This window comes from Euprymna scolopes, chromosome 19 (assembly GCF_053919585.1).
Source record: "Euprymna scolopes isolate OS-2025 chromosome 19, ASM5391958v1, whole genome shotgun sequence".
NCBI classification, from domain to species: Eukaryota; Metazoa; Mollusca; class Cephalopoda; order Sepiida; family Sepiolidae; genus Euprymna; species Euprymna scolopes.
In genome coordinates, this window is record NC_136500.1 from 71729812 (window position 1) to 71752028 (window position 22217).

A 22217-nucleotide genomic window follows, 5' to 3' on the forward strand; every position below is an offset into this window, starting at 1 on the left:
ACATACTTATCAAAGTATTATTATGTACATCTATATCAAAAACACTTGTAAACGTTTTTCTTTTTAATTTTTTATTTTCATACTTTGTGAACCAAGTGCATACGCAGACCCCACAATTTTAATGAATCATCATTATGCCAGATCAAACATACCCATTTCTGTGTCTAGATACATCTTCTATCATTATATGTAATTAGTTTTCTATAATAGTCAACCATATAGGAGCCTATTCGTGACCAGACACACACAGACGTTCAGCTTTATATCATATCATATCATATATATATATATATATATATATATATATATATATATATATATATATATATATATATATATATATATATTAGCAAAATGTAAACCGTGGAGCATCCATTGTACCTTGGGCTCATGTTCTCTATTGATCCAAGTTATGACAACAGGGCCATTGCCAGCACCCTCAAATGCATCATTGGATTGCCATGAATAACAGAGTGATGAAAACAAAGTTTCTGGCCACGTGTACTTGGATATGCTGAAGAGTGGTGATTTTTGAAAAGAAAATAACCAAAATCCCTTTGGAAATCATGTATGAGGGGATCATCACACTCTTTAGCATATCCAGGTACACTTTGGTGTTGGCTTTTAAGCCGACTTCAAAGATGTGAGGTGGCATGATGTGGCCCTCACTTGAAACCACACCAAAAACCATAACCGTGACTGGAAACTTTGTTTTCATCAACCTCGACATGTCTCTGTTATTCGTGGCAATCCAGTGATGCATCTTGAGAGTGATGGCACTTGTCCTCTTGTTATAACTTGGATTGGTCGAGAACATGAGCGCCGGACACAATGGATGACCCCACGTCATATATATATATATATATTAACAGTTCAACATCGAAGCAAGTTTTAATTATTTTTCCATCACTTAATTTTATTTTCCAACATTTTTACACAGTGAATCACGGGAAACGGACGTTTTTAGAACTCTTCTTGCTCTCCTTGAGTAAATGTTTTTAATACATTTTAAAAATTTTGTCGCAATATTCGTAGAGTTTTGTTTCCTTAAAAAAAAATCCGTTTCCCGTGACTCACCCTGTATCTTTTGCTTTGCACGGTCATTTCTGCATTGCCCTATCACGCAGTCGAATCTTTGGCTGTGTGCGTAGTTTTGCACCAGATAAGAATGTGATTGAAAGAGGTAACACTGGCAGTGAATAATATCGTATCTAAAGAAGTGATTTATCGTACGGTCTGCACAATCTTCAGGTCATCTTGATACTATCTATATCGTACGCACCAACGCAGTGTCTTTTGTTGCTGCAGCTTTTTGTTGTAAATAACTCTAATACGTAAGCCATGGCACGGATTAAGATGAAGATGAGGGAATGTATATCCATTTTGATATTGCAGGCAACCAACTAGTTATAATTTTTAGTCATCTAAATCTCAAACAAGGCATATTACTCCTTGCATGTAAAGGTCTACTATTTGGGACCATATTTAGAGTAGATGAGCAAGATGTTAGTTTGTATTACATCTTCTGCATGTCAGTACAGTAAGGGAAGCAGGTAATAGGGAGGGAATTCCAACATCTACTAGTGCAAGAGAAGAAATTATTACAGTAGAAGGCTTTTTAGCATTTAGGGACCTGTGAAGGGGGTGAGGTTTTGTTGCTAAACGGGTTTATTGGGAGTACAAATGTGATGAATTTATCAGAGCACATTTCATTAGTGTGCGTGTGTGTATGTGTGTGTGTGTGTGTAGGGTGAAACGATAAAATTGTCGCCCTAGGAAAGACAATATGATTCCATTTCTGTTTGATGAAAACCGATTTTTTTTTTCTTTTTTGCAAACCATCTACCAGTTGGCCAGTTGTGTACAAATCCCAAAAGCGATTTGAAAGTGACACAATGTTCAGTGAGCGAGATTGGAGATGCGCCGCTGTACAACTCATGCTCTCTACCGATCCAAGTTATGACAGCATGACTATTGCCATCACCCTCAAAATGCATCACTGGATTGCCACAAATAACAGGGACGTGCCAAGGGTGATGAAAACAAAGTTCCAACCACGGTTATGGTCTTTGGTGTGGTTTCAAGTGAGAGCTACATCATGCTACCTCATATTTTCGAAGTCGGCTTGAAAGTCAACACAAAAGTGTACTTGGATGTGCTGAAGAGTGTGGTGATACCCTACCCTCGTGCAATCAGGTGACCACTGGCAGACCCAGAGTGTTGCAGCAGGACTTGGCGCTGACCAACAAATCCAAAGAGGCCCAGAGCTTAAGAAAGAGTGCAACGACTTTGTACCCTTCTCTTGTGTTTAGAGTGTAATTTTATTTGGTCTGTCATTATTTTTTTGTCGAGTTTATAATTAGTATGAAATTGTTTTTTGTAACTTAGCTAGAAGTTATCATTTTTGTTAGTGTTGGAGTTCTTGTTTATACAAATAGAATTTACATAAAGTTTTATGTTTTGATCGACTATTTTGTTCGAAAATTGTTGTTTATTAGAGTCTGTTTTATGGTTTTTAGTTCTTTGTAGAATATTTTCTTGGATGAGGAAATATTATGTGCGCATTGGTTATTTTATATTTTTCTAGGCATTCGCTTTGATAATTAATGAGGTTAGAGTTGTTTTGGTATGGGTTTTATAAATTGAAGTCATGTATGGTGTAGGATTGTTGGATTCTGTTAGTTTGTCTAGGAAAGGGGTTTTATTGTTCATGTTAAGTTTCTGTGTGAATGGAGTCAGTTTAAAGATTTTGTTAGAGCTTCTTCATGTCGTCGTATGATTCGGTGGCAATGAAAATATCATCGACGTATCAGGTGTATATATATGTGGTTTGTTATATGGATCATATATATTTGAGAGAGAGAGAAAGATACTCCATTCCACAGAAGAAGGACAATGTTAACAATGATTTGTCTTTGTAATGTTTGGCTTGATTCCTTGCCAAAACAGATTCCAAGAATATGACATTTCGAACAAAAAAAAAAAAAGTAGAAGCAAAAAAAAATAGATTTTTCAAAACAAAAAATATATTGTTGAAGCAATTATGAAAACATTTCGTAAGAAAAATAAAACTCAAATGTTTTGTTTTTCTTTTTTATTTTCCAAACCAAAAATAATATTTTCTTTCTTTTTTTTTTCTGATGGAAATGTATTAACTGAATACGAAGAGATCGACCTTTTTAACCTTTTTTTCTTCTTATCACTTTGTTCAAGCTGGGGATGAGGCATCCGGTAGGATGCCAAACATTCACTCGCTATCTCGTATATTCCAACTGAGAGATCTTTTTTAAGATTCTGAGCGTCCCTTTAAGTGCAATTGTTCGAACCACTGTTTCAATTGGTTCATGGGATATATTCACCAGGTAGTTTTCGAAATTCTTTTTTACGAGTCCAGTTGCTCCTATAATTACTGGAATGATGGAGATCTTCCTAAGATTCCAGTTTCTTTTTCATGTCGTACATAAGACGTTGGTATTTTGTTATCTTTTCCCTCTCAGCTCTGTTCAACCCAGCATCATTTGGGACGCTAACTTCTACTAAGGTTGTTTCTTTCTCTCTTTTTGTCCACATCACTATGTCAGGTTTAATAGCTCTGCTTTCTTTCTTTTTTTTTTTTTTAACACGGTGGTCACCACTTATCAAGGTCCAGAAGCCACTCAGGGATAAGGGTTATTGCAAGTACAGTACGTTAGTGTGGAGATTTATTGAAGTGTTTACTTAAGGGGGCGGTTCATTAAGAATTTGTTTACGTTGGACTTGAAGACATCCAGGTTGTAGTCAGGTGGGAAGCAGGCAGACGGAACAGAGTTCCACAGGCGTGCAGTTCTAAGAAAGAAGCTTTGTTCATGGAATCTACGTTTGGATTTAGGCACAGATAAAGAGTGGGGAAAACTTTTGACAGTGGATTCAGCTAGACGGGTGTTTTTCGTGAAAGATTGGTGAGGGGGCACCAGAGATTGGAGTTCAGACGAGCACCTGCCATCGAAATAATGATAAAACAAGGTATGTAAGAATTGCTTAGTCATGGTGGATGGTGTATGACTTGTTTCGAACTGCAGACACTTTTTTCAAGATTTGCTGCTGCTTTCAATATTCAACTTTTTACAGATTGTCTAGTGGAAATATTTGCACATTCCATTGTGTGCAGCGTATAGTATCCGTTCCCCAGCAGAACCTTACAGCTGGATGTCAGGTGGCTCACACTCTCTACTTCTGTGTGGCAGAACCTGCACTTGTCATCATTGCTGAGACCACTCATCTTCTTAAAAGCATTGCCCATCAAGCCTTGATTTTGGGCAGCCATTATAATCCTCTGCTGATTATAGTGGAGCGATCCTCTTTTTATCCAGTCTATAGAGCCTTCTCTATCTGTATAGTGCTGAGTGGATTCACTCGGAAAATACTTGCCACACTGTTGGTTTACCCATTCTTCAAGTTTTTTTTTTTTTTTTTTTTTTTTTTTACAATATGTGCGTGTGTGCATCAGCATTAACCCTGTTCGGGTTTAACTAGCTTCCCCCGAAGGAGGAAGTTTCATGGGAGTATAAAATTTATAAGCAGTCCCTAGTCGCATGTATATTCCCAGTAGGGAAGATGACGACATTAGGTTTTTGCAACTCTTGCAGGAAGGTGTCGACGTCCTCTTGGATACATTTAGTAATAACCAGGCTCAACGTTGCTTAACTTCGGTGATCTGACAAGAACCAGTTTGTCAATGTGATTATGCCGTATATATATATATATTTTTTTTTTTTACAATGGAAGTTCTTGGTATATTTTTAGCTACTTTTTTGGACTATTTGCATAGCAGACTTGTTTTCTGATTCTGTCTCATTTGTACCTCATACCTTACCACGTGCTCCCCAAAATGCATAAACAATTCTGACGTTTGAGGTGGGCTGGGAGGAGAAGAAAAGGAAATGTATGTGTGTTAAACTTGGTTGTAAATATAAGAAGCTAGGTCGACCCTCCTATGCTTTACTTTCTACTTGAGAAGGAATTAGTTTATCGTTAATTGCCCCAGGCGGTTCTACCATGTAATGTTGACGCAGCTGCTCAGGCATTTTTGAGGACAGGTTGTCAAAGTCTCTTCTGTGAGATAGAAGTTGCAGGGAAGAGGAAAGGGTATAATCTACTTGGTTTTGAAATCAGTTTTGAACTGTATCAAGACAAGATAGATTGCACCAAGCAGCTCCTCTCCGGATGTGGCAACAGTACTCCATCTTAGGTCGTACTTGGCTCTGATATTAGTAGAGGAGTGCATCGGCAGTAAGATACCTATTGGAACTGTAGAATGATCCAACTATTTTTCCAGCGATCTCCGCCAACAAATTTGATGTATGTGTTCCATTTTAGATCAGGAGTGAAGGTCAGTCTCAGAAGCTTATCAAGACATGGTGCTTCCCCAAGACGGGAGCCATTTATTTCAATTGGAGCCAGAAATTTATTGAAGAGAAAAAAGAGTAGATGGTAAAATGAAGAAAAAAGATTTTTTTTTTACGGCATATCAACACTTTTAGGGTTATTTAATGTCAAATCCAGTAATTTTGGCAAGCAGTTTTTATTTTTCAAATTCTTTATATATTCAAGTATTTATCAATTATCTTTGGTTTGGTTGTATTCTTTTACGGCACACCAACACTTTTTGGGTTATTTAATGCCAAATCCAGTAATTTTGGCAAGCAGTTTTTATTTTTCAAATTCTTTATATATTCAAGTATTCATCAATTATCTTTGGTTTGGTTGTATTCTTTTACGGCACACCAACACTTTTTGGGTTATTTAATGCTTTGGTTAAACGTTTTTACGCTTTAATTTGATATTTTCAAATATTTATTCATGATGTTTGATCCACAGAGATTAGATAACTCCTGCAATGGCATGTTCCCTGTTGATTGCGGCATAATGCTGGTTATGTGCAGTTCTAGGAGGTCCGTCTTCCCGGGCTTTACCTTCATTCTTTGAGAGGTGGGTTAGTTTATTACTAATCGTCTGAAGTGCCTCTGCTGGGGAATGTCAACAGGACTTCACAGGCATCTTTTGTAGAGTAAGATTGCTCGTCCTTTGAAGCACTGACTTTTCACTCCTACTTTATGACCCTTGTGTCACATTTCTGGTGATGGCAAAGACATAAATATCTAGGTGTCAACCCTTTTCGCGTTATTTAATGACAAATCCAATTATTTTGGAAAAAGATTTTATGCTTCAAGTTCTTTATATCTTCAAATATTTATTCATGATGTTTGGTTTGATTGTTTTGTAGAGGAAAATTTTTATTTTTGTTTAGGGTTTTGCAGAACATATAATAGTCTTCACACGTTGTGGTCCATGGTGGGGCGCTTCGCCTCTCGATCCAATCGTCTCGTTCTGTGCAATCTCCGGGTTCGTTAATTACAAGAAGATAATTTTAATTCTGTCATTTTTGAGTCAATATGCAATCTGGATTGTGTGTAACAAACCCATAATGACAGCGGGGCAATTGGTCCTATCTTGCTAGCTAAATCTTTGCATTTCTCTGCACCCCCCCCCCCACTCCATCTCGTCTGGTCAAACACCCTTCTCACTCGCTGCATGCACTCATGACACTATAGTATCACACAGAAAGCTGGTAGCTTTAGACTACCTGATCTGGTAGCATTGGAAAATATATGAAGAATTTTGGAGAAAAAAATTAAAGGAAAAAGAATTGGAAGAAGAAGAGAAAGAATTCAAGGAAAATCCACCCTTTTTTCCGAAACGGAAAAGAAAATGTGAAAAAGGAAAATAATTAGAAATACATAAATATAACTGCAAAAATACATAACGGTAAGAAAAATTGAATAAAAAAGCTAAGTGCCACTTGGACATAAACGGTTACTAATTGGGACCATATCTACAGAGACACTGTGTTGGGAGTTGAGCAGCGAGATATCTGTTAACACTGCATTTGAATTTCTGCATGTCAATACAGTCAGGGAAGCAGGAAAGCACGAAGGAATTCCAAAGACCAGCAGTTCAATGAAAGAAACTATTAGAGCAGAAACCTTTCCGACATCTAGAAAACCATTCCGACATCTAAAGATTTCTAAATTGAAGTGGTGGGATTTTGCTGCTTATCATTAAAAAAGAGAAAAAAACGAATGAAAATAGTAAAAAAAAACAAAAAAAACGAAAATAAGAATCCAAAAGAATTCAAGGGAAAAGAAATAAGCAAATTTTAAAAACATATAAGAAAATGAATGTAAGTAAAAATGTATATATATATATATATATATATATATATATATATATATATATATATATATATAAAAGGAAATGTAAAATTAAGATAGACATGAAAAATATTTTTAAAAAAAAGTCTTATGTATAAATTGAGGATCATACGGTGCTAAGTGTCACTTACAAAAAAATATAAAAAAAACGTCAAAAAACGGGTTTAAAGTTTCGCGACTTTGTAATCTGTGTAGCTCAGTAATTAATAGAGATAGTCGTTTGGCGTTTGTTTTAAACTGATGTGTAACACCTAAGCTATCACAGCATGTCACGTTCTTTTTAACAATGATGATAGTTGTAATATAATGATGATCATTGTGAGAAAGGCGACAATGCAATGTGTTATTATTGTATGCATTAATATAGTAATAAAGTTTAATAAAGTTAAAGAAACAAGACAAAGTTTTATTGCACTTACATTTCTTCTTAGTAATTCTGCGCTCGTATTATTTGGATCTATCGGACTAGTGTTCTCATCTTAACTATGATTTTCACAACGTTTCCGTCGTTGTAACCTCCGACCTTCTTCATGTGTATCTTGTTGAACTAGGGAATATTTCTGTCGAACTCAGGAATTTGGACAGAATTTCAAGCGGAACCTTTTATTTACTTCACGGGGGTAGCATGCTCTTGTTCCGTCAGCCACGACTGGATAGAGATCCTAAGTAATTCGCAATTGTATTTTTCAGTCGCCCACACTGAGGATTGAACCTTCAACTTTCAGCAAGGACCCGTGGCTCAGTGGTTAGAGTATTTGGAAAAATCATTTGTAAAACGTGATATTCTCCTGAATGTTGAAGGTTCAATCCTCAGTGTGGACAACCAAAAAATACAATTGCGAATTACTTAGAACCTCAATCCAGTCATGGCTGACGGAACAAGAGCATGCTACCCCGTGAAGTAAATATAGGGTTCCGCTTTTAAATTCCGTCCAAATTCTCGAGTTTGACAGAAACATTCTCGAGTTCAACGAGATACACCTGGGGAAGGTCGGAGGTTACATCAACCAAAACATAGTGAAAATCATACTCAAGATGAGAACAGTAGTCCGATAAATACAAATAATACGAATAACCAATCCTCATCTAAATAAATTCAGAAACGACATTCTGCGCTGATGTTGGTGTTAAGGTAATAGATGAATGCGTTGCGAGCATTCAGATCTTCAGATCATTCACTGACAGCCACAGTTGCCTGAGAGGTCGAGCTTTCTTCCATGTCTTGACGAAGAGCTTTTTATTTTTTCATCTAGAACATCACGGAGATAAGAAAAATGTGCAGGGGGTACAAAGGTGAGCAACACTGCCACATCAGTGCGACGTAGAGACGAAAGTCGCTTTCCTAAACATTGGATTTTGACCGTTTCGTCGGATTCATTTTCTACCTCCGACCCACACTCCGTGTAAAGGAGAGTTTAGGGAACGCAGTGCTATACATAACTAGTGTTCTCTATACATAGCACTTGGTATTGCATGATTCTGGAGGCCTCGATTAAAGACGAGTTTTTATTCTAGCCATCTGATCGTTATGTTTTTTATTCCAAATTACATTATAAAATTTTTCGTCAGTCATATCAGACCAATACTATTTCTTACTTTTATTCACTCCAAACAAGGCACAGTGTGACTTGGACATAAAGGGCTACTAATTGAGACCATATCTACATAGACACTATGTAGGGAGTTGAGCAGTGAAATGTCTGTTCACACTACATTTGAACTTCTGTATATTAGTATGGTCAAGGAAGCAGGAGAGCGGGAGAAAATTTCCGAAGTCTGGTAGTTCAATGAAAAAGAAAAAGAAAACTATTAGAATAGAAGCTTTTCCGACATCTAGGAATTTCTACGATTAAGTGGTGGGATTTTGCTGCTTCTCGGGTTAGTCATGTTGAAGGAGTACAAGTGCTACAGGTTCGTCAGAGCACATTCAGCTAAAATACTTGTAAAACAGGCACAAGGAATCAACATTGTAGTGATGGAACAGAGGTTGGAGTTTGATTGCTAGTGCAGAACATGTTAGGTTGAAGACTCTTTCTTCTACTCTGTCTAAGAACGAGAGACTATGGCTAGATGCATCAGCTGTGTTGCTCAAAATTGTATTTCCGATCGATTTTAATATTTAATCCTGACCTATATTTTTTTTTTATATTAGCAATAAAAAGAGGAAAGTAGAGGACTTCTCATACTCACAGTTAGGGGTCCTAATGCTGCTACCCAAATCACCGGCTACTAATTTAATAATAAGCAGTTCTTGCAATGTATACCAGTAAATAAGAGATAAAGTAAGTCTTGATTTGTATATTTTGCTTTCTGTCTCTCCTTCCTTTTGGTGCCTTTAGCTGACCGACCTTCTACACCAGAGAGAGAGAGAGAGAGAGAGAGAGAGAGAGAAAGAGAGAGAGAGAGAGAGAGAGAAGGGGGGAATAACAAAGCACATTATGGTTTATGTATTTAATAGTGTCACCATTTCGTACTTGTCCTCAAATGAACTTAAATATTTCAAGTTAGAATATTAAGAAAGTTGTCTGCAAAGACCCGTAAGGATGCGTAAAGGATAAAGTGTTAAGTAAAATTAGTTCTAAGTGACACTGTTTTGGAAGGTGAAGGTTCAATTCTCAGTGTGGGCGATATTAAGAATACAATTGCTAATTAATGTTTCTACCCGGTCATGGCTGACGGAAAAAAGAGCGTGCTACCCTTGTGGATTAAATAAAGAGTTCCGTTTGAAATTCCATGCAGATTTTGGAGTTTGACAGGATGATTCCCGAGTTTGACAAGATATATTTTTGGAAGGTCGGAGGTTACATCGGCCACATCATTGTGAGACTAACACTCAAGATATGAATTGAAGTCCGAATTATGCAAATAATACTAACTGTGTTGTGTTCAAATTTTATCGAGGTGAGGCCTGTTGTGTTATTTTCATTAATACTCCTGGGAAAATTGTGACTCCATAACTCTTCCCCGAGCTATAAAGAGCCATTGTCAGGATACGCCTGAAGAGATGGAGGTTGCATCGGCCGAAACGTTGTGAGAATAATACTCGGGATGAGAACAGTGGTTGGAAGAATACAAAGAATACATATTTATCAGATTTATTAGTTTATGTTTAACTAGTCTCTGGGTACCCGGCGTTACCCGGGTATTTGGAGGTGTATGTTGAGCAAAAAAAAGAAAAAAAAACAAGAAAAAAAAAGTGGTAGTAAGCAGGCAAACTCGAACCCATACTCCAAAGGAGAAAAAAACACGTAAAAAAAGTGACATGTTTGCTATTGCGCCCATCGTCAAACCGGAAGTGGCGTAGGTTTAAATTAAGGCTAGACGATCGAAAAGAGGGGATTACTTTCGAAAATATCGGCGAAAAAAGCGACCCCTCCCTGTAGAAAAGTATCCAGTTGAAGGTGAAGAAATTGTTTTTGGCAAACTTTTCGATATTTGTCGTCCGAAGGGTCGAGCTTCAAAATGATACCGATCTCGTGAAAATCCGTCGCCTCTGTCGAAAGTTTTTGCGTGACATACAAACATACATACATTTAAACAGACAGGTGAGATTTATATTATAGAAGATTATTTCATGTAATTTATGGGAATTAGCATTCCGGGTGACGCCGATTAGCTCTGCTAGTTACAGCAAAAAGAAAGTGCAAAATATTTAAATAAATAAAAAATAAATGTTTAAAAAAATAATAAATAAAACAGTTAAAAAATAAAACTAGAAATATGTGAAAACAATATTAAATTAGAAATAAATAAAACCAAAATTAAGAGAAAAGCATCCCTTAATTGAGCAAAATAGGGGCGGGGGAGAAGGGAATAACCGGAATATAAAATGAATACGGAAAGAAATAAAATTATTTTTAAAGGATAATTTAAATCCCTCGCCCCCGCCTTTCCACTTGCGTACATCCTTTTCTTAATCTATTGTTGTCTCTTTTCTTCAATTTCTTGAAGAGTTCAAGTCTACTTCAACTAGAGTGGATTTTTTTTCCAGTTTTTTTCCTTACGTTGAAAAGATAACACAAAATGGAAAACAATTTTTAAATGAGGTTTAAACAGTTGCCTAGCAACTAATAATATTCTGAAACGGACTGACTCAACCCTGACTCTCGTGACTTGAATGTACTTCAGAAATACACTGAACATCTTTTATACCAAAGCAGAGTTAATAAACGTTTGTTTTCCTAATACTCTTTTGGTGCATATGCAGTATACCGGGTTTTCGGACAAATGCACTTGAGGTAAAAAATACTATCACATACTTTTGTAAAAATTAGTAGAAATTCTTAAAAATTACGGAAAATGATCCAATAGAAGATGTGCCAAGTCTATTTTTCGGGGGTGGGGGTGGGGGATCGTAAAGACTGACAGGCAGGCAGGCATTTTCTATTTTTTCAGTGGTGGATTTCAAGGAAAGCAAGGGAGATAAATCAGTTTATCATACAGAATTGGTCGCACAACTCTTCCACATTAAAACATATGATAAAACTCGATAATTCGATAAATTCTATTTTTATTTTTAATTATTTTTCTCCTGAATAATTTGTCGTAATTTTTGGAATTTATATTAATTTCGGCATAATATGTAAGTACGTAATAATGTTTTCACCTGAAATGCGTTGGTTCAAAAACTTGGTATACTGCAAAAGCACCACTTTTTTCCTATATATTTTATGTATTATTTGAATTTTTATTCCTACAACGTTTCAGCCGATGTAATCTCCGCCCTTGACAATGGCTCTTATTGATTAATGATGGAAATAATTTTTTTTTCTAAATAACTATAATCGTTAGAATTCAAAATGTATGGTGTGTTTATGAAATGGAAAGAACGACTATGGCTTGTTGAAAAAAAAAATAACAAAAACATTTTTTCCACCATTCATCAATAAGAACAAGAAAAACATTGTCGAGATACACCTGAAGAATGTTGGAGGTTCCATCTGCCGAAACGTTTTCAGAATAACAACCATGATGAGTAATCCGAACAGTCTCAATAATACATATTAAACCATATTCAGAAACGATTATTTTAATCACAGAAAATATATCTCTATTATTATATCAGGGTGACAAGAAAGTTCTTGCTGTTTTTAACTTTTAAATTCAGGTGAACATATTTTGGCTCAAACACAAATTTGTTGATCGAAATAAACACCATTAGAATCAACAAACTTTTGCCAACGCAAAAAAGGCTATTTATACCAGTAATGTAAAAATCTTGCGTTCTGGTGGCGATTAAATCGCTGGGGGCGTTTTTGATATCGCTTAGATTTTTGAAATGAAAAGTTGTCAAGATGCTTGAATAAGTGGTAATCGGTAGGTGAGAGATCTGGAGAGTATGGTGGATGAGGTAAAGTTTCGTAACCCAATTTGAGCAACGTGTGGTCGGGCATTCTCGTGAAGGAGAATTGGGTCTTTTCTGTAGACTAATGCTGGGTGTTTTTGGCAAAGTTTCTGATGAATTTCATTCATCTGTTGACAGTATTTCTCTGCCGTAATGGTTTCGCCTGTATTCAAAAAACTAATGAATGAGACTGGTCACAGACCACCGAACAGTCAGTATGATCTTCTTTTGATGCAACTTTGGCTTCGGGGAGTGTCATGGAGCTTTGTTGGCATCTAACCACTGAGCTGAGCGTCGTTGGTTGTCATAAAGAACTCACTTTTCACATCGCAAGTCACAATCTGGTCAAGAAACGGGTCGTTCTTGTTGCCTAAAAAAGAGAAGATGACACTTCATAACAGCGTTTCTTTTGGTTGTCATTCAATTCATGAGGCACCCATTTATCAAGTTTTTTTGTCTTTCTAATCTCTCTCAAGTGGTTGGAAATCGTCGTATACGTTACGTCTAATTCAAGAGCAAATTCTCGAACAATCATGCGTGAATTGGCTCCGACTAAGGCTCTTAATTGATCGTTGTCAACATTTGATGGCCGACCACTACGCTCATCATCTTCAAGACTCTTGTCGCTGCTACAAAATTTCTTAAACCACTATTGCGCAGTGCGTTCAGTAGTGGTTCCTTGACCAAACGCTTCATTGATATTGCGAGATATTTCAGCAGCTTTTCAAGCTAGCTTGAATTGAAATAAGAAAATTGTGCAACTTTGCTTTTTTTCCATCTTGTATTCAATGTTCTTAAAAGAAGACATGATTGTTTTAAAACGATTATAATTTAAACTATTAGATAGAGCGAAAAACGCTTTTTGAAATGATATATAAATGTGCACATGTAATTTATGTGCCTGGGAGCGTTTTTAGATAGTTTTTTTTTTATTGGAATGTCTTCGATAAGTATCGATAAGCAAAATGTCTGACGAAAAAAGTATCTGGCGATTTTGACTAAAGTTAACGTTTTATACAACCTAGCATCACGTTGAGAGGATTTATTGCTGCACAAACAGATAGGCTTGGCATGTAAAATCAACAGTAGGTTCTTTGATATGACAAGAGTGCTTTGAAATTAATGTTTTTGTTTAGAGCACAATTAAAGCATGATACTTGGCTTTTGCATTTTAAAATTTTCTTCAAGCCATTAGATATAAAAATAATTTTATAAAATTAACAGTAGATTTTTCTACAGTGCAATGTAAACTATGATATATTGTGAAAAAAGTCACTGCAAGAAGCATGTTAAGCTTTCATCCGGTGCACCACAGTTGGTCCCCAATTAGAGCAGGCAATTAATCGATTTGATTGAAGAATGTTCGATTTCACCGATTTCAATGACAATAAAAGTATGAGAGGGTAAAAAATTAGTTGATCCTCATTTACTTCCGTGCAACGTCCGGTTTTCCTGCTAGTGTTAAAATATTTCTCCAATTTTGGATTGAGTTAGGTTTCTAAAAAAAGCCATTTCCATGTAGCCAGCAGAAAGGGACTTTTTTTTCTTTCTTTTTTTTTTAATTTTGCCCTTTAATTTTTTTTTCTGTATTTAACTGGCTTTGTAAGCTCACTTTATCCTGATTCAAACGTTTTCTTCAATTTGTGCCCCTGTTTTTAACTTTACCAACTGTTATGGTACATAAAAATGAATATTAGTGCAAACATAATTATTTGAGGTTAATTTTTACGGAGGGCGTACACACACACACACACGCACACACATGTTTAAAATACTTTACACAAATCAATTTATGTTATTCCAGTGTACCAAGGGCTCATATAAATAATTAATTTGTGTAGACTACTTTTAACGTTCATATAATCTATATTTATAAAGCTTTACATTTCATTGAGTACTTAAAACATTGTGGGTTTTTAAGTGTATTTTATCAATATGTTTAGACTTGTTTAATATATATATACATACATATATATATATATATATATATATATATATATATATATATATATATATGTTGTTTTTTTAGTAAAATATGTTTTTTCAATTCTATTTCACTCTTTGTGTATACCAACCCATTTTGCTTAGAAGCTCAATGTATATAAAATACAACAACAGAGCATTTATAAAAGAATAACAGTACAGTTACATTCCAAGACCCAAATATTTATTTTTCATGCAAAACGGTTGCTTCGGCATGTTAAAATTTCGCTACATTTTACAGATCTGTTTCATTATGCAAAAACAATCGATTATTATTACGTCTATATCGACTCTTCTCATGCATATACTCATAAAAAAAATAGAAATTATCTGCTTAGAAAGAAAAAATGCATGACAATATAATATCTAAAAAAAAGAAAGACAAAAGAAAATTCATAGAGGACTCATCATCGTATATTATATATATATATATATATATATATATATATATATATATATGACAAAAGTCTATATTCCAAATTTCAAAATGTTGACTTTCTTACTGTTTATACCTTAAAGTAAGTTAGCATGCACAATGGTCAACATCTTGAAATTTGGAATATAGATTTTTGCCATTTATTTGTTATGTGCTCTGTAGTTACATTGAGCTTCATAAATTAAAGGATTGCTATGAATAGAAGGTGAAATACGAATAAATATATTTCCACATAAATATATATATATTAGTAAATATTTAATTTTTTGTTTGAATATTTAATAGATTATAAGTATTGCAATTTATTTTCATCATTAATTTATTGTTTTTCTAATTGCATCAATTAATTAATATTTTTCTCTCTTTTCAGGTAAGTACTCCACAATTTTGAGATGGTTTTTGATTAAGAAGTCTTCAACATTCAAGGTAGTATACCTTCCATTTTGTTATATCTTCTGTGTATTTATAACGTTGGAGCCGTTGTCGAACTGACAGTGAGATTAAAACGCCAAATAGATATTAAGAACAGGAGAACAGCAGCTTCCAATTATATCGATCATGTGTGTATGCAATAAACATAGGTAGGCCAACTCATTTGCATATTGCTTTGCAAAAGTAAATCTCATTAATTATTGTTTTCTTAATCAATAACTGTTTTCACTTTAATATTCCAAACTGTTATATTTATGGACATCTTTTTTATATGTTGAGCATTTTTTGGTGAAAAGAATCCTTCCAGTTCTTGCCAGTCAATTTATTTCCATGCCAGATTTTTTTCTTTTCTTTTTATTTTCCTAGGAAATAACGGGACACAGGTAGGGCTAGTATGTGTTGGTTGCATCCCAATAATCAAAAGAAAAGAATCAGTCCACAATTATAGTTTTGATTTAATTATTTCTTTTTTACTGAATTAGGCGCGTTTCGCAACCTATAAAGAAATATTTTGCCTTTATTTTATTTTGGCTGCTCTCTCAAATAATAATAAAATAAAAAATGTGTGTGTATATATATATATATGTGTGTGTGTGTGTATATATGTGTGTGTATATATGTGTGTGTGTATATATGTGTGTTTGTGTGTATATATATGTGTGTGTGTGTGTATATATATGTGTGTGTATATATATATGTGTGTATATATGTGTGTTTGTGTATATATATGTGTATGTGTATATATATGTGTGTGTATATATATATATATGTATGTATATATACATGTGTGTATATGTACATGTGTGTGTGTGTATATATATATATCAGAGAGATTTAAAAAACCATAAAGCGGGAGACCAGTACCCGCATTAAGCTGGTCTGCAGTTTAATTTGTTGCTGGCTATCTTGCTCTTGCTTGTTGCTGGATCTCAACATTTTGAACCGAGAGAGAGACTTAGCTGTCGTACAAAACTAAGACTCTGTAACATCATCTTTGTATAGATACTCCCTCAGGCATTTGGGCTCATGGATTTTAAATGTCTGAGGGAGTGGCACTCGTCTGACAAGACGTTGCAATCATCATATATATATATATATATATATATATTTGAAATTAAATTTAGAGGATCGACTGCCTCTTTTAATGAAATATGTATATTACTAATCAGCAGAGTGTTACCATTATCGACGAGGGGAAGAATCTATCAGGCATATGTACTGATGCATTCATGTAAAGCTTGGTCATAGAAGGTTGAACATATGTGTGGTATATAAAAAAATAATATAAGAATAATACGATTGATTCTCATGTGAACAATATAAGGATAGGAGACTTTGTTGGTTTGGTCACATTGAAAGAATGGATGAAACTGTTTGGATTAGTAAGTATGGAACGGTTAAGCAATGGTCCGTTAGCAGGAGAAGGTGATAAGGATGAAATTGAGTAAAAAAAAAAACAAGGAATAAATAATAAAAATCTTTCCAGAGATAGGTTAGTTTGAAATTTCCCAAAAGCCGTCCAGCATATGTCAGCATATAAAAGAGATATTAAACTTGATAATAATGTAGTGATGGTGGTGTCATACCAAATTTTCCTGAGGGGTTGAAGAGGATGGTAGGATGGAGGCAGGACAGTACTAACCAGACCTCCACTAGAATAGTGCAAAGAACACTGGAACCTTGGGAAGGCTTTTTGCCATCTAAACTCCAGGGAATACCAATGGCTGTTCCCAGTGAGAAATCAATGGCAAGCAGCTGTTGTGATAGCATAAAGTCATTTGTAATGATTATTGAAAGCGGTAGAGAGTACTGGAAATTTGGGGAAACCTGTTATCAGTCGGATTCCAGCAAACACCACTGGTTATTGCTAGTGAGCGATCACTAGTGGTGGCCTGTGTGAAGACTCCTAGTGAGTAAATAATAACAATATGATGATGATACCATCATTGTATTTATGTGTTATTTTGTCTGGACATCTTTGTGTTCTATATGTTTTTATTTATTTACTAGCGAGGGTGAACGGGGGCGGCCTTACCGAGTCGTAAAACATTCTTATGCAAATTTCATATTTATTATTACAGAGCTAATTCTCTATTGAATATTATATTGTACCTAATATATATAGTAGGGATTTAAAAAAATAAAAAAATAATATAAATTACTTGGGTGCCATCAGCTAGAATCGCCCCAGCCACGAGTCCTGCTGATGTAGCTATCGAGAGATAGGTAAGAAAGATTTTTAATATTAAACGACTTGAAGAAGTGAATTGAATTTGAGCATGCACAGAAAGAAGTAAAAATAAGTCGGCAAATTAAAATGAACATTTTGCATTTTAACTTGCGGATATATGCCTGGACGCATTATTCATCCATCCAAACAAAGATTTTACTTGTTATAAACCATTCTTGTTAATTTCAGTGTTATGTTACCAGTAGTTTAAAAGTTTATCCATTAAATATTTATGTACACACACACACACACACACACACACACACACACACACACACACACTATATCTACATAGATTAATAATGAACCACTGCTTATCGAGACTCAAAGGCCATTTGAGGATAAGGGTTAATGTCTATTAAGTGGACAGTAATCCAAGCATCTTGGGGATTGGAAACAATGGTTGAAACTGCCAGAACTTGATTATTTAAGAGGACGACTCAACAGAGATTTGTTAACATTGAACTTGATCAAATTGTGATCTTCTGAGAACCAGCCACGTGGTATTGTTTTCCACAGACGGATAGTTTTTTGAAAAAATACTCTGCTCACGGAATTAGACTTATAGCCAATTCAAGAAACCATATAGATGTCAACCATTAAGATTTTTGTATTTCTTACAAGTTTATTTTTATAATTCGTTTATTAAGAAACAGACTATGGTCATGCTTGACCCATGTAGATATCAATGTACCTGTCAGTTAATACTTAGATTTTAAGGACATGTTTAAACAGATTAAACCACTAAATTTCATGCATCATAAATCTATCCTCTTCGTATATTATCCTCGTATTAGTTTATCTATGTTTGCCTTGGGGTGCAATTTAAGTTCTATTTGTGGTGGGTGAGTGGATGAGATAGGGCAGGGGATAATCTATTTGAGCATTAAGTTATTTTATTTATTTAATCTTTGCCCTTGTGTCTCCTATGAGAGTCATTGCCAGATTGCAGATGGAACGAAAGAATGTTATTTTAAATGCGTCCAAACATTTGAAATAAGAGACTATGTCAGACGATCTGTCACGTTTAGGTTTGGAATAAAATTTTCGTTGGTCTGTCACACTTGGTCTATCCTGTCTACATTTGAAATGAGACTTTTTTTTGGTCTATCCTGTCTAAGTTTGAAATGAGATTTTCTTTGGTTTATCCTGCTTAAGTTTGCAATGAGATTTTCTTTGGTCTGTCATGCTTACGTTAGAAATAAGATTTTCTTTCGCCTGTCACGCTTGAGTTTAAAATAAGCTTTTCACTGGTTTGTCATACTTAAGTATGAAATAACATTTTAATTAATCTGTTATGTTTAAGTTTGTTATAGCATTTTCATTCATTGGTCTGTTAAGTGTACGTTTGGAATAGCATTTATTTTAGTCTGTCATGATTAAGTTTGTAGTCATTCATATATGGTTAAGTGGCAGTTTTAGTTATTTAAAACTTCACCGCTCACTCATTTCTCGACCAAATTTCAAACAATTATTACAGTTTATAGATCACCTTCTCAACTATATTGTGAAATTTTTTTTTTCAAATTTCGTTCAGTGAAACAAAAGTTATGATAATTTACTGGTGTTCAAAATCGTAAAAAAACGTAAGGAGGTAAACAACGTTTTTTTATGATTGGTTTCCATAGCAACCACGTCGCTTCAGCGACTACTGTTGCTACAAATTCACTGATCTCGGATAAGGGAAAGTAAAAAGTGAAATTGAAAGAATGAAAGGGAGATAATTGAGGGATTTTATTGAAATCAGACAAGTGCTGTGCATTGCTATTACATATGTGTATTTTATATTTATGGGGGCAAAAAAAAAATAAGACTGAAATTAAACAAAGAACAAGTGAATTTACTGGAATCCTGGAAAATCATGGATTGCAATAGAAAAATGCGAGCATGAAAAGTAATATGGTTAAGCTTAAACATGGAAAAGTAAAGGACTAGTTGTTAAAACTGGAAAAGAAAAAGACAAGATATTCTAGTAAAAAATATAATAAATTTGTACCTTAAAATCTTGCACCATTAAGATTTTTTTAATTCAATTCATAACATTACATAATCAATTCTTAATGCTGCAATATTTTAAGTTATAAATTCATTATATTTTTTACTAGAATATCTTGTCGTTTTCTTTTCCAGTTTTAACAACTAGTCCTTTACTTTTCCGTGTTTAAGCTTAACCATATTACTTTTCATGCTCGCATTTTTCTATTGTAATATAATTTTCATTACTGTGTGTTTTTTGTTGTTATTTATTTATTTCAATTCATTAGTTAAAAATTTACATAAAGATTTGCGGGTCGTTTAACTTTCATGTATTTCTTTTTGATTTTCATTTAAAACTATTTCTCATCATTTGTTAAGCTCTGTTTTGTAAATCCTATTTTATTTCATCCGCTTTCCTAGTGAGCAATTGAGCTTAAGTCTCACGTAATTACTGACGATTAGTTTTGCGGAATAATAAGAATTAAAAGCGAAAAAAAAAAAACTTTTTGATTTGTTAACAAAACAACAGCAGCAGCAGCATCCATCCATCGATTGAAACGAATACTCACTGGATGCGTAAATATCCATCGACGATGTCCATTGTTTCCTAACTGTCCACTTTCTTTTGTTTGCTGAACTGCAGCCCGTAATTCAGTGTGGTCAGTCAGTCTTTGTCCATTCATAACAGGCCAAACAATAGTCTCGTGTCCACAACCTGATTCTTTTTGCTGTCTTCATCTCTGCAAAGACTTGGCGAACCGTAGGAGATACAAGGAATTATTCTTGGAGGAGATGGTGTTTTGTGTGAAAACGACGATGAAGGCAAAGAAAAACAGTTTTCTTTGCAAGTTAAGAAACAGAGCAAGATCAGACAGTGAGTTTAACTTTGTCTTCCATCTTGTTTTTATTTTTCTCTTTTGTTTTTAATTCCTTTTATTTCATCTTAACCGGAAAAAAAAATGATCTTACCTCCGTCTGCGGGATTACACACAAAAAAAAAAAATCATGGAAACATTTTGATAGAAAGTCTTTGTTAAAAGTGGTTGGATATGACCCGAGGACTATATCCATTAGACTTTTTGATGTCATTCTGGCTCTCTATCTTCACGTTAGAATTTTTGTTCATAGATTATTGTTGTCATTTGTATTTATTTATTTATTTGTGTGCCACTATGAGACATTTGTGGTGCCGTTCCTGGGTACAGGCAGTGTGTTTTGGTGATACTATGTCTTTGGAAAGTGCCAAGAACAGTGCTAAAAGCTAATATACAAGTAGTCAAATTGACAAATAAAAAAAGATAAATAAAAACAAAAATATTATGAATAGGTCACCAGTTAGCAAGTGCTAACTCAACAACAGGAATTTTGGGAATGAAAGCAAGAAAACATGAATTGACAAACAAACTATATTCATATCAACAATTTTACAGAAATGTAGAATATTTTTTTTTATTCAATTTTCACCCCAAACAAGGCACAGTGCCACTTTGAAGTAGGAGGCTACTATCACGAAAATAAGTTGCAGGGATATTATGAAGGGCGATGAGTAGCAAGATGTCTGTTCACATTACACTTGAACTTCTGCATGTCAGTACAGTTGTGAAAGCAGAACACTGGAAGGGAGTTCCAAAATCTAGCAGTTCTGGGGAAGAAACTATTAGAGTAAAAGGCTTTCTTACACCTAGGGATCTCTACTGTTTAAGGGTGGTATTTAGCTGTTTGCTGAGTTTGTCGGGTATTTACGTCGAGGAGGTACAAGTGCTTGTTGTTCGTCAGAGCATTTACCATTAAAATACTTGTAGAACAAGCAGAGGGATGCAATATTTCGTCAATGGGACAGAGGCTGAAGCTGAAGTTCTGGATCTATCAGGTTAGCAACTCTCTTTTGAACCCTGTCTAGGAGTGAGAGACTAGTAGCAGGTGCACCATGCCAAATGTGACAACAATACTTCATATATGGGCAAATGGTGGCCTTATAGAGATACAGGATACTTTCAGATGTAAGTAGCTTTCTAGCATGGTAGAGAGAGCCCACCTTCTTCGCAGTGGCCTTGGCAATGCCCTCAATGTATCTGTTCCAACTCATGTTCCTTGTGACCGTTAGGCCGAGGAGTTTTTATACTTTGAAAGACCAAAGTTTTTGAGAAGTTTTAAAGTTCTTGAATAAGAAGAAGACAAAATCATTAGAAAGTTCGTTTCAATATTCCGTTGTGTGTGTGTGTGTGTGTGTGTGTGTGTGTGTGTGTGTGTGTGTGTGTGTGATTTTATCTTCTGAGGAGCTTTGTTCACTTGAGAGCAGCAGGAATTTCAGCTGAGAGAGGAGGGTGGGGGGGGGGCCTTCCAGTCTTCCAGGATGGGCAGGTGTAGGTGTCCCAGGCTGGATTTCTGTTCATCAAGCCACTGTTTTATAAGCTTGTTGATTTTTCACACAGGATTGTTATTTTTGAAGTTTGAATTTTTATTGCTTGGAAAATATTTTCATTTCACAAGTTTCAGTGCAAAACCAGCTTCTTGCTTTTAAAGTGATGAAGAGATCAAGTCTCAGCCAAAGTAGAAAAAGAAAAA

The 22217-nt window shown here is 34.9% G+C and overlaps 1 protein-coding gene across 1 annotated transcript in view; it reads left to right on the forward strand.

The window, feature by feature from the left end:
- LOC145303664 (uncharacterized) overlaps window positions 1-16007 on the forward strand; it is a 1499272-nt gene extending 1483265 nt beyond the window's left edge. The window contains exon 6 of the mRNA XM_080145266.1: window positions 15384-16007. Coding sequence (XP_080001392.1) covers window positions 15384-15505 — 122 coding nt within the window. The 3' untranslated portion in view covers window positions 15506-16007. The remainder of the gene's footprint in view (window positions 1-15383) is intronic.
- The last annotated feature ends 6210 nt before the right edge of the window (window positions 16008-22217 follow it).